The sequence below is a fragment of the Lampetra planeri genome, chromosome 20 (genome assembly GCF_965212315.1).
Source record: "Lampetra planeri chromosome 20, kcLamPlan1.2.h2, whole genome shotgun sequence".
Classification (NCBI taxonomy): domain Eukaryota; kingdom Metazoa; phylum Chordata; class Hyperoartia; order Petromyzontiformes; family Petromyzontidae; genus Lampetra; species Lampetra planeri.
Window position 1 is genome coordinate 1,613,422 of NC_136126.1, and position 13,041 is coordinate 1,626,462.

Below are 13,041 nucleotides of genomic sequence, written 5' to 3' on the forward strand. Positions count from 1 at the left end.
CCGCTTGAGGACTCAGAGCTCGCTCTGCTTGACGGGCGGCTCGAGGCGCTTGGAGAGAACATTGAGAATCTGCTCGAACTTGTCGTAGCGCTCCGACTGGGCCACCTCGGCGCCCTTGCTGCCCCACAGCAGCTTGAGCATGAACTCCGTGCGGAAGACGTCCAGCAGCCGCTCGTCCCGCACAGCGCCTGCCGGCAGGGAGGGAAGGAAATAGAGGTGGGGAGGGTGGGGGGAGGGCGGCGGGAGAGGAGTCGGGGGGGGGGGCAGGGAAAAACCCGGAGAGGTCACGGTGATGAGATGTTAACTACCTCACCTGATAGACGGGAGGTCATAGGTTCAATCCCAACTCTGATGCCTGTATATTTGGAGTTTCTATATTCTCCTCGTGGTCACGTGGATTTTTATCCGGGTTCTCCGGTTCATCCCTCCACATTTAGAATCGACATCACGAGTTTAGCGAATTCGGCTGCTATAAATGTCCTTACGCGATAAACAACTGCATTGGGCTATCTTTGTGGCCAGGTCGCTGCTAAAAAAGAGCTATGTAGCTCAGTGGGCCTTACCTCGTAAAATAAAATAAATTAAAAATTCGTTTAGTTGCGTTTGTAACTGGCGATTTATTATGGCCCCCGTCATAGGAACGTGGAATGTCCACCACTGGCTCTGCAGGGCTGCGGGGAGCAGACAAGCACCGGATGCCTCGTTGCTCTCATTCGAGCGGCGATTCTCCTCCTCCGTGAATAATTTGCCATCGGAGCGATTCGTAAATTGAGTGCTCATAATGTACTCATCCGAGTCGTACGAGCAACCTCCGATTAGCACGGTTGGCTACGTACGGTGTGGAAGAAATTCAACACGCAGCGCACAACCACGAGCAATCGGCAATCGGTAACATGGACGGCTACTTTGGCCTCGCGCGCGTGTGCCGTGGCGTGCGCCACCACCTGCGAGCTTGGCGTCGGCGTTGGTGCTGTAGATGCGCGCGTTGGCCGCGACGGAGCGCCCGTTCTCCAGGTGGCGCAGCACGGCCTCCAGGCCGTGGTCAGGGCCCTCCCAGGGCTCCGGGGGGCCGTCGAGCGCGAGGCCCCCGCACGGCTTCTCCAGCAGCTGCAGCAGCGGCACGATGTGCGGGATCGTCGTGTTGGACAGCGGGAGGCCCTCTGCGTCCGGAGAGGGGACAGGGAATGTGAAACAAATAAGTAAATGCCACCGGTCGATTTTAAAACAAAAAATGTAGTGCAATGTTTATTTTAGAAGGTAAGGCCCACAAAAACTACGTTGCTCTTTTTCAGAAGCAACCTGGCGGCCACAAATGAGAGCTCAACGAAGTGGCTTATCATCATGTGCAAATTTCTAAACGCGTGATGTTGATTCCAAATGTGGAGGAAAAAAACGGAGAAAGATCCGCACGACCACGGGTAGAGAGAATCACGCAAACTCCAAATAGACAACAGGCATCAGGGTGGGGATCGACCTCCTACATACTAAGCGAGGTAGTTACCATCTGGGCACAGTGGCATCCCTTCAGCTCCAACGAGCTGACCGACTGGTCAGCGCGTGCGAGTCACTCGACCCGACTGGAGATCGCAGCTCCACCGGACCGGGTGCTGACCTCTGGATGACGACCCCCCCACTCCCGTGACCCTCCTCTGTCCTCTGCCCTGGAGCCTGACCTTTGCCCTCGTTGAGCGACTTGAGGAAGGGCTTGAGCTTCTTCTCGTAGGCGATGGCGCTCTCCGTGTGCTGCTGGCGCAGGGCAGCCCACGTCTGCTCCAGCCGCGTCACCTGCGTGCCCACGGCAAAGGTCAAGGTCACGAGGTCGTCGAGCCAAGGGCCACGCCATCGATGCCACCGCACGGTGATGCCGTTCGCCTACTTTCTGATGCAGAACGTCGCAGCTGTTGGGATATTAACCTCCGATCTCATCTCGATAAATACTATTTACATTTTTAGCAGATCAGGGCCACTGAAGTGCCCGGAGAAAAATCCACACGACCACGGGGACACTCAAACTCCAAATACACATCCGGCATCAGGATCGAACTCACGACCTCTTGCGTGCCAGGCGAGGCCGTCAACATCTCGCCACCGCTGCGGCCACGGTGGCGAGATGTTGAAGATCACAGCGGTGTCGTCTCTGCCGATGCCTGCCGGCCTAAGGCCGTCCCCTTGCCACGTGGTCGATGCGTCCTGGCAGAGTGGCAGCCCCCTCCCCCCCCTAGGCTCCAGGTCTTGCCCCCGAGTGAGCCATCTCCAAGTGCCACTCCACTGACCCCCCCAGTAGCCGACCCCCCCCCCCCCCCCGGTGGGGATGAGAACTCAGGGGGAGGGTGTGGAGGGAGGGAGCGAAGGTGGAGGGGGAGAGGAAAGGAAGGGGAAGGGGTGGGGAGGAGGGAGGAGGGGGAAGGAGGGAGGGGAGGCAGGGAGGGAGGGAAGGTGGAGGGGGAGAGGGAGGGAGGGAAGGAGGGAGGGGGGGAAGGTGGAGGGGGAGAGGAAAGGAAGGGGTGGGGAGGAGGGAGGAGGGGGAAGGAGGGAGGGGAGGCAGGGAGGGAGGGAGGGAAGGTGGAGGGGGAGAGGGAGGGAGGGAAGGAGGGAGGGGGGGAAGGTGGAGGGGGAGGGGGAGAGGGAGGGGTGGGGAGGGGGGCAGGGAGGGAGGGAGTGGGGGAGGGATGGAGGGAGGGGGCCACACCTGCGGGAGGTCGAGGGCCCTCATCACGGCGGCGAAGCCGAACAGGTTCCCGAACGAGGAGCGCAGCTCCACCGCCAGCTGCACGGTCTTGTGCAGCAGCGCGGCGCGGTCGCGCAAGTTCCCCGTGCAGCCCAGCACGTCCACCGCGATGCCGATCGCCAGCGTGTGGAACCTGGGGGGGGGGGGGGCGGGGGGGCGGTGCGAGCTCGGGGTCAAAGGTCAGCGCGACGCCGATGGCCGGCACGAGGGGGGCAACGTGCGTGTGGGTGTGCGCAAGGACTTCTCGCGCTATGAATCCGCCGACCCCCGAGTCAAATTCCCGCTCACAGTTAACGGTGGCGATTATTTGAACCGATCCCGGACCCCCCCCCCCCTAGGTCGACTCAGCCTTAAGTGAATACCTGGTGCGGCACGTCCTTCCCCGCACCTCGATTAGCGCGGTTGGCTACGTACGGCGTGAAACAAGCTAAACATCAAAACAAAACATCAGCCCCGGGGAGACAAAAGCGGCCGGGCGCGGTGCTGCGCGACGCAGCTCCTCCTCGTGCGCCGTCCGCCACGGGCGCTCGCTCGACGCCGCTTTCCCCGAGGGTCCGTCCGAGTCTGCGCCGTCCGAGCGCGCGCTCACCGCTCCATGAGGTCCAGGCGGAGCTGGTGTCCGTGCGGCAGCGTGAGCAGCTCCAGGCCGGAGGAGACCCCCATCCTCCGGCGTCGCTCCTCCGTCACCCCGACGACGCGCGCCACCTGCGGGACAGACGGCGCCAGGTCACGCGGAGGGCTCCAGCCGGCTCGCCGCTGCACTGGCGAGTGCAGCTTGTGTAACCTACAAAAGAGGCAGACTGTGGCGCCCCAAGCCTCGCTCTGAACGACGACCCCCGCCCTGCGCCACCCCCCATGTACCCCCCGCACCCCCCCCCCCCGCACCTGGCAGTCGATGGCCGTGATGTGGCCGGCGATGGTGCGTGCGTCGTGCCCGCCGAAGGTCTCCTTGACGAGGCGCAGCACGGCCGTGTCCAGGGGCTTGTTGTCGGCCGGGAGCAGCGGCGAGCGGAACGCCCCCGGCTGGAACGCCGACTCCGTCTCCACCTCCGGCACGAACAGCTCCTCGTCCGCCTCTGTAGCGGGAGGCGGTGAGCGAAACGGGCGGTGAGTGAGGGTGGTGAGACGGGTGGTGAGTGAGGGTGAGCGAGAGGGGTGGTGAGTGACACGGACGGTGAGCGAGAGGGGTGGTGAGTGAGATGGGTGGTGAGTGTCACGGACGGTGATTGAGATGGACGGTGGATGGGCAGTGGCAAAGACAGACAAAGATACAAACAGACGGGCGGCTGGATGAAAGGACAGCAGATGGATGATTGTGGTGACCAAAGTGGTGATGGGACAATCATGGCAATGATGGGTTGGCAACATTGATGCCAATGCTGCTACTGCTGCTGATGTTTGGTGACAATGCTGCTGCTGATGATGATAATTGACAATTGGTGATGATGATAATTGGTGATGATGACACTGCTGCTACTGCTGATGATTAGCAATGATGACACTGCTGCTGCTGATGATGATAATGACGACGGCGACGACGACGGCACGCAACTCTTTCCGTCGGCCAGCCGCGTGACCCTGGCGTTGGTCCGCTCGCCCTCCAGGACGGAGAAGTTGGTCTCGGAGCGGCGTGCCGCCTCCCTCGCGGCCGCCACCTCCTCGGCCACGAGCCGCTCCACGTGGCCCCTCTTCCTGGAGGCCGGAGTTCCCGCCACCGACAGGGGGATCTCGACCACAGACAATCGCAAAACGGGGGCCGCCGTAAATCAAAACGGCGAAAGAAAATTCATCCTCGCGATGCACCGCTGTGACGGCGATGACGGCGACGACGATGATGACGGTGATCGTGACGAGTTATTTTATTTACGGGGGGGGGGGGGGGTTTCATCTGAATCGGCTGTTGTTTTTCTCACAATTCGTTTTCCCCAAATGTCACCCAGATCACCGAGAAAGCACTCAAAACTCATTTTGAACTCAGAAGCTAAGTAGGCGTTGAGAGCCTGGACGGCGCATGGATGGGCCACCGCCACGCACGGCACGGGTGTTACAAGCTGCTCGACGTGACGGGCAGAAAATTAAACTATCGTACTACACTTCTATGCTGACAATGCTGCTGCTACACTTCTATGCTGCCACATACACACTGCCCGCATTCGCCAAATTCGCACTGACCAAATCTTACCCCCCCCCACGTCCATGATCTGCATGGCGTGCGGAGGCCCTGACAAAGGTGAGTGTGCATCGTTACGTGTGGATTGGGCTTGCGGCAAAGGTGCGGCCCTGCAATGTCTTGCTGACGCCACTGCTCCCTCTGGAGGGTAACGGGATGACAGCGTCAGACAGGGCGATTGTGACCGTAATTACAGTGCGCCGGTGCGCGCGAGTGATCCGCAGTGCGGCCGCGACGCCCTCGCCCTGCAGGCGAGAATGAGAACGAGCTGTTCGCCGTTTCTCACAGGGCCGCCCCTTACGCCGCGGCGTCTACGAGAGCTTCACACCGCATCTCAGACACATTTAAAGGGGTGGGGGGCGATGACTGGCGCCGCGTGTAACACCGATCGAGTAAATTGGCGTGCAACTTTCGAACTTGGCAAAAATTGGACGCGCGCGATGGCCAACGGCGTCACGGGATCTTTGACGTCGACCCTGAGTGTTAACCAGGGCGGCCCGCCGCAATCGAACCGCGAACCTCCGCGACGAGAGCGCCGCCGTCCCGGGCCGCCGGCGCGCGGCCACGGTCACGGCGCAAACCCGGCCGCAGTGTGGACGGGCGGGCGGGCTGCTCTCACCGGCCGCAGCTCGCAGTAGTGGCCTCCCGTGGCCTCGAGGTCTGCGCCGATGATGACGGACGGCGCGCGGCACGGCTTGGGCGGGGGCTTGCCGTTGAGCTGCCCGTCGGAGCCCCGAAGGCCGCTCCTGGCGCCAGCGGCGGCGGCCGAGAAGGAGTAGCAGGAGGAGGAGGACGCCGGCGGGGCTCCGTCGAAGGCGGACGGGAGGGCCGCGCCGTCGGGCCCGACGCGCCGCTGGAACGTAGGGCTCAGCACGGGCTCGCTGCCCGTGCGGAACAGCGGGGAGAGCAGCGCTGGGGTTTTGTCGGAGCCGGCGCCGCCTGCCGCGCGGCCGCGCTGACCTGCGTGGCCGGGAGTTGGAGAAAGAGGGAGAGAGAAAAAAATCTCGGTCTTGATTCACAGCCGGCGGCTGTGAATCAAGCAGGCGGAAGATCGGGCAGGTCCCGGTCTGTCCGTGGACTTCATTCGGTTGTTCTCTCGCGCAGTCAACGCTTCGTGATTGTTTGGCGGGGAGGGGTGCACCGGTTAAACATCGCGCCCCGTCGTTTCGACGGCCGTGCCAGGAGATGGAATCGAACCGGTGACCTCCGGGGGCTGCACATCCGGTGTGGGGGGGTGTGGCGGGGGGTTGAGGGTACACGCACCCAGCGGCAGGTGGCTCTCGGACTGGTGCGTGTGCAGGTGACGGTGCTTCTCCTGCAGGTGGTCGAGGTTGGTCGGGTGGCTGCCGCTCTTCTCCTTCGCCCTGCGGTGAAAGACAACGGCGAAGATGATGGGTGTGATGGTCAGAGGAGATTGGCGGGAGGGGGAGCGGTGGGCAATAGTGTTGGGGGGTTAGCCCCTGTCCTGGTTTCCCCAGGGATCGTCGTCTTGTTGAGGAGGTAGCGTCAGCAGCTGTCCTGGGGTAACAGTTGAGTACCAAAAAATAATAAACCCCTCACGACGATGCGTTTCAACGTAGTTCTCCGCTGGTATGTCTCATGACCTAACGCCCGCAGCACATCACCACCACCATCATCGTCAATCACTCAATCACGATCAACGCACTGCTGGACGAAGGCATTTGTACACCGCTGCCACCAAACGATATTCAACGTAATTATAAAAACAACAGAAACCCCCAAATGAAAGCACAGATACCCGGCTGGCGGCCGTCACTCGGTGGGGCACTAAGCCCAATCCCCTCGCTCCTCTAAATCCAGGAGCACAGCGGAGTCTCTGTACCACTACTGATATAGAGCAAAGACATTGAAACAAACGGGAACGTGTCGGGCACCTGACGAGGCTGGCGGACGATCCGTCCTGCCCGGCTGCGTCCCCCATGTTGAGGCTCAGCCGCTTGGCGAGGGGGTGCTGAGCGTGACCCCCCTGGGGGGCGGGGGAGCCCCCCAACGCGCGACCCCGCGCGGCCCCCTCCCCCGCCCCACCGCCACCGCCGTACCGCGCCTCCAGGTAGCGCAGCGGCACGGTGCGGTTGACGGGCCGCGCCACGACGGCGCCCGTCTGCGCCGAGATGGGCCGCCGGTTGCCCACGTGGAAGCGCACGAGCGCGGGGACGCTGTCGAAGCACTCCTGCTCGAAGCGGTACTGCACGCGGCTCCGGCCCGTCACCAGCGGGGAGGCTGCGGGAGGGAGGGCGGGTGGATGGGTGGGATAGAGAGTGAGTGTTGTTGGGAGCACTGTGGGACGGGGTGAGAGTGTGGGGGGGCGGTGGTGTAGTAGTTAGCGCTACGAGTTCGATCCCCGCTCAAGGCCACCGACGCCAAGGATGGTTATCTGAACCGGTCCTAGCCGCCCCCCCCCCCCCCCTGTTTGCCGTTCCGGTCTTCATCGGTGCTGCTACTCACAAGCAGCACTTGCCCCAACAGTCTGTCAAGGCTATACGGGGGATGTTTGTCTTTGTGGGAGGGTGGATGTGGGTGTGAATGTTGACTGGGCGGTGGTAGAAGGCGGCGCAGTGGGCAGAACAGGTGGTGCGTCGGCCCATTAAAGCTGTTGTCAGCCCATGGCACCTCCTGTCAGCAAGAGCCTTCCACACTTCACGTGGCTTCAAAGTGCGTGTGGTTAGCAGCGTTTGTGCGTGCGTGTGTGTCTGTCTGTGTGCGTGGGGGAGGGGTAGTGTAGCGGTTAGCGCTACGCTGCGCTACGAACCCGGCGACCTGGGTTCAATTCCCGCTCACGGCCAACACCCGTGACGATTATCTGAACCGGTCGTGGGCCTCCCCTAGGTCGACTCAGCCTCAAATTAGTACGTGGTGCGGTGTGTAAACATCGTCACTGGGGAGACAAAGGCGGCCGGGCGTGGTGCTGGCCACTCGCCCCCCCCTCGTGCGCCGTGCGGGGGCCTTCACCCGTGGCTCACCCACTGCACTTGCCCCAACAGCCGCTCAAGGCTTCGCGGGGGATCTTTGCCTTTGCAGGTTGACTCCTCCTCACCTCTCGATGTGGAGATGGGGGCCACGCTGGCCAGGAGCTCGCGGTGGATCTTGAAGTGGAGGGGGGCGCCCCCCCAGCGGCACGTGAGCACGAAGTTCCCTGGGCTCGACACCGAGTCGCGGATGAGGAAGTCTCCGTCGTTCCCCATTGCTCGCTCGGCCACCTGCGACCGCGGCAACCGCGGCAAGCGACGCAACCAGTCACGTGACCGCACAACCACAGCAAGCGACAAAGATCGCCTTAACAGACTACTGGGGACAAGTGCTGTTAGCGAGTAGCACCTACGAAGGCCGGCACGGCCACACGATGGGGTGGGTGGTCAGCAACGCGCTCAGGACTCCACAGCAGCCAATTTAGTTCGAATTTGCAATAAAACGCTCAATGTTTGAAGAGCCGCCACGCGTGGCAATGCGAGACGGTGGCGGTGGTCCTTGATGAACGACGTCGTCACAAAGCGGTCCTCAAAGAGCTGCAGGTTGCTGGCCCCCGTGCTCTTGGGCTTGGTCTCAAACAGGTGGTCGACAGCACGGACGGCTGGAGGAAGGCGGCGGTGGCGGCGGGGTGGGGGGGGGGGACGTCACCTCGCGCGGCAAGCAGCCGTGGTACCACGCGTGGCTGCGGATGTCATCGCTGCCCAGCTTCAGCTCCTCCTCCAGCTCCTTGCGCAGCTTCTCGGAGCTTCCCTCCATCAGGCAGCGCTCCTTGGTGGTGAACTGCGGCGCAAGGAAAATGGAAGACGAATTTGTATTTCCGGCACAACCGCATCCGGTACACTCCCCAGCCACCTCTCGCCGTGGCTACCGTTCGTCTTCGTGCCACCGCACCGCCGCTGCTTTGTGCCAGCGACCCATGGCAACGTTTCGGTGAGAAATGAACCCTCCGTTGTGGAGTGTAGGATGATGTACTGCAGAGATGAGTCCATTGCAGAGAGAGACACGTGAACACGAGGAGTAGAGAACACACACGGACGCAGGCTAACGATACTACACTGTTAAGAAAAAGAGAGTGTGGCCTTGTGCAGGACGTGACCTTTTATGAGGTCGCACTCACTACGCACAGAGTGCTTGCCACAAAAAAAACCCACAACACCTCGCTGATCTCGTCAAGGAGCATAAACCATCGCGCCATCCTCGCGGTACCAGCGGCTTCTGGCTAACCGTCGAGCAATGACGGTTGTCACCGCATCGTGCGCCTTCATCAGATTGCACTTCTGCGGCCGTCTAGAACGCTCTTCCTTCCGGTATTAGGAAACCACTGGAGCTATGCACTTTGAAATCATTATCGAGATTAAAAACTCCGATTAGTGCGGTTGCCTACGTACGGTGCGAAAGGAGTTCAACGTGCGCACATACATACGTCACGACGAGAGGGGAAGATGGTCGACAGTCAAGGGTCGTAACGGAGTGGCAGGCAAGGAATAGAATGCATCCGAGAGAGGACGTCCAAGGGGGCGGAAGAGATGGAGCGATGGAATCGGTTCGTATGCCGGCGCTAGGTCGACTATTGCGCAAGAAGCGGCGGCGGCGGCGGCTTCGGGAGGCTTCCATCCAGCAGCGGATTGACCACGGTCGATGACGACGACAACCGATCCATGAAACGCGAGAGATGCAGATCGTATGAGAAGCAAACGCGTAACCTCGGGGAGCCCCGGAGTTGGATCCGACACCGATCCTGTCGGCGAGACCCCACGAAGCTTTGCCACGTGGCTTCGTCAAGCCACGTGACGAAGCCACGTGACGACGTGACGAAGTGACGATACCACGTGACGAAGCCACGACGAGCCCGGCAAACCGACACGGGGGAGCATCGGGGGGGGCGGGCGAGGAGAGCGGTGGTCAGTGACCAGTCGCGTGACGAACGCGGGGGCAGGCGGTGGGTTGCCTTGACCTCTACCCTCTTACCCTCCCTGGTGGCCAAAGCTACGCGTTGGGGCTCCCTTGACGACGAGATTTGTCTCCAACAACAGTGTCAAAGAAGAAGAACAACAACAACAACGCGTAGCACCCGCTACAGGGATAAATGTTCGAGACCGTGAGTGTGACGCTGATGATGCGAATAGACAAGGGGAGCCGCGATATGTAACAGCCCCGAGACAAATGAAACATTGGGGCCCCACCTAACCGATTGAAGTCAAACAACCCCCGTGACAGACCCTATAAGGTGTCTACAGACACCCTATGGCGTGACTGCACGGTGAGCACACAGTTTGGGTCGCATGGCCACAGTCGCACGCCTCTGGCTTGTCTTTAATTTGTCTCTATGGGTCTCTATGTATCTCTATGGGTCTATGAATCTATATGGGTCTCTATGTATCTCTATGGGTCTCTATGTATCTCTATGCTTCCCTATGTATCTATATGGATCGCTATGTATCTCTATGGGTCTATGAATCTATATTTGTCTCTATGTATCTCTATGGGTCTCTATGTATCTCTATGGGTATCTATGAATCTATTTGTAACACAAACTGTGGCTTGTTTTAAATTTTCCATTCGTGCGGGAGATGTGTGCAGCATCGGCCTGCTGTTGACAATGTCCCAATGTGATCCATAGTTCGACCTGTGTCTTCCGAGGAGGAGGAGGAGCAGTGTCAGAGCACGGAGGAGGTGTGCGATGACGATGTTTGTGTCTCGGACGAGGTGTTTATTGGCGCACGCGATCACCCGGCGGTTCTCACGCGTGCTGGACGAGCTTCATTTATTTTATTTGCAAATCTCCGGGAAAGAGCAAAAAAAACAACTCCGTGTGTTTACAGAGCTCGGCACCGGCTCGGCTAACGGTGGAACTCGCCATCTGACATCACCAAAGGGGACCCCCCCCCCCGTCCCCTAAGTCTGGCTCTCGTTCATAAACACGGAATTTTATTTTAGATCACTCAGTCACGGGATTCTATTTCACGAGGGTCATGCCACGTTGCCTTTTCATTGAAAGATGTTTTCAGCCAATTATTGATGAGCGTTGTATTATTATTATTACTATACCACGTGGGAGGAAATTTGAAACACCCGGAGAAAACCCCGCGGCTTGCGCGAGGAGGCAACGCTCTATACCCGCACCTCCGATTACCACGGTTGGCTACGTATGGTGCGAAAAAAGTTCAACATACATATCATACATCCCCGTACAGATGGAACACAGCCAGGTCACGTCCAGGTGTACCCCCCCCCCCCTTGTTGAATCTATTTTAAACCTCAGCCAGTGGTGGAAATTCCACATTACCATTGCCGAGAGCAGCAGATCCAAAGGATAACCACCGTGGTATTCCCAATAAGGTGGATACTCTACTCTACTTGTTTAAATAAGCTCAAAAACATTCGTCTATGACACTCGCCTAAGATGAAAATAATTATTATAACAAATATATACAAATACTATGGGTGACGTGTCAAGCAGTGGCCCCGTTTCTTAATCCCTCTGAAGAAGGGTCATTGCCCGAAACGTCGCCTATTAAACGCACATTCGATCATGGCGTGTCCTCGATGGAACGTGGACGGATATTCCATGCCCCACGTGTAAAAGGGGTGGGGGGAGGCCATCTCCCGCACCCCCCCCCCCCACCTTTTCTCTAAACACTGAACAACAACAATAGAATTCATACCCGGCGAGAAATGGAATCCCAAATGCGCGCGTGCGTCCTTGGGATTCCTGACGGCCATTAAAATTGATTTGGCGACATCATCTCTGTAATAGCCTGGCGGTGGTGGCGGTGGTGGTGGTTTGCGGTAGTGATGGTTACGGTGGTTGTTGGTGGTTGCATAGTGGTGGTTGCGGCGGTGGTGGTAGTTGTGTTGGTGGTGGTTGTGTTGTTGGTGGTGGTGGTTGTGTTGTTGGTGGTGGTTGCAGTAGTAGTGGGGAGCGGTAGTGTAGCGGTTAGTGCGCTGCGCTACGAACCTGGCGACCCGGGTTCGATTCCCGCTCACGGCCAACACCAATGACGATTATCTGAACCGGCCCTGGGCCTCCCATAGGTCGACTCAGCCTCAAATGCGTACTTGGTGCGATGTATAAACATCGCCACTGGGGAGACAAAGGCCGGGCGTGGTGTTGGCCACCCACCCCCTCGTGTGCCGTGCCGGCCTTTATAGGTGCTCGCTAACGCATCTCACAAATAAAAATGCAACGTATCAGCAATATGACTCTGCTCGGTCACGAACGCGTTAAATACTCGGATCCGTTACGGAGCGGGAGCGGCGGTGGCGATGCGGATCGCCGGCGCCTTAGAGTGGAAGGCACCCCCAGCCCCCGCCCCCCACAGTATTTCTCTTAACGCCGTCGCCGTCTTTATGGATCCGCCGATCATCGCAGACGGCGGCGCGGGGTGGGGTGAGGCGCCAGTCCCATCCTGCGAGACGTGTGAGTATGTGAGTGTGAGTATGTGAGTGTGAGTATGTGAGTGTGAGTATGTGAGTGTGAGTGTGTGAGTGTGAGTGTGTGTACACGTGAGTGTGGGTGTGTACACGTGAGTGTGGGTGTGTACACGTGGGTGTGTACACGTGAGTGTGTGTGTACACGTGAGAGTGTGAGTGTGTGTACACGTGAGTGTGTGTGTGTGTACACGTGAGTGTGTGTGTACACGTGCGAAACCTGGACCCCTCTCTAAATGGAACATCTCTGCCGGTTTGAAACATTCAGGCTGGCCTGCCTACGATGTGTGAGGAGCTCACAGATAATTAATTATTGAAAGATCTGGACACATTCCCATCGGTGAGTTACTTCGGCAGGCAAGGCTGCGTTGGCCGGGTCACGTAGCCCGCATGCCCAGCCACCGCATGCCCAATCAGTTTATGTTTGGCCGGATAGACGGGGCTAAACAGGCGCGGCACGGGCTAGAGAAGATCAACTTCTATGGAGGAGGCTCGTGAAGGACGCTGCTTCTGGACCGTTAGACACAGTCGCCCTCCAGCAACAGTGGAGGGCAGAGGAGCGACGCTCACAACAACGAGGGGAGCACCGGGCGGATTCAATTCAGCAAATTGGCGCAGTGGGGAAGGGTGATCTTAGCCCATGTGTTATTAAAATAAAATGCATTTTAAAATAACACACTGCATTACACTTAGGAATTTAAAAAATGTGTCTACTTTAACATTT

General features: G+C 59.1%; 1 protein-coding gene across 1 annotated transcript in view; it reads right to left on the bottom strand.

The window, feature by feature from the left end:
• Window positions 1-13,041, bottom strand: part of LOC144724257 (breast cancer anti-estrogen resistance protein 3-like) — a 51,862-nt gene continuing 38,821 nt past the window's right edge. The window contains exons 2-13 of the mRNA XM_078603234.1: window positions 8,535-8,666; window positions 7,954-8,116; window positions 6,794-7,139; window positions 6,162-6,262; window positions 5,518-5,858; window positions 4,281-4,455; window positions 3,614-3,804; window positions 3,318-3,433; window positions 2,690-2,861; window positions 1,674-1,785; window positions 945-1,160; window positions 1-188 (exon numbers count right to left, since the gene is read on the bottom strand). Coding sequence (XP_078459360.1) covers window positions 13-188; window positions 945-1,160; window positions 1,674-1,785; window positions 2,690-2,861; window positions 3,318-3,433; window positions 3,614-3,804; window positions 4,281-4,455; window positions 5,518-5,858; window positions 6,162-6,262; window positions 6,794-7,139; window positions 7,954-8,116; window positions 8,535-8,642 — 2,217 coding nt within the window. The 5' untranslated portion in view covers window positions 8,643-8,666 and the 3' untranslated portion in view covers window positions 1-12. The remainder of the gene's footprint in view (window positions 189-944; window positions 1,161-1,673; window positions 1,786-2,689; window positions 2,862-3,317; window positions 3,434-3,613; window positions 3,805-4,280; window positions 4,456-5,517; window positions 5,859-6,161; window positions 6,263-6,793; window positions 7,140-7,953; window positions 8,117-8,534; window positions 8,667-13,041) is intronic.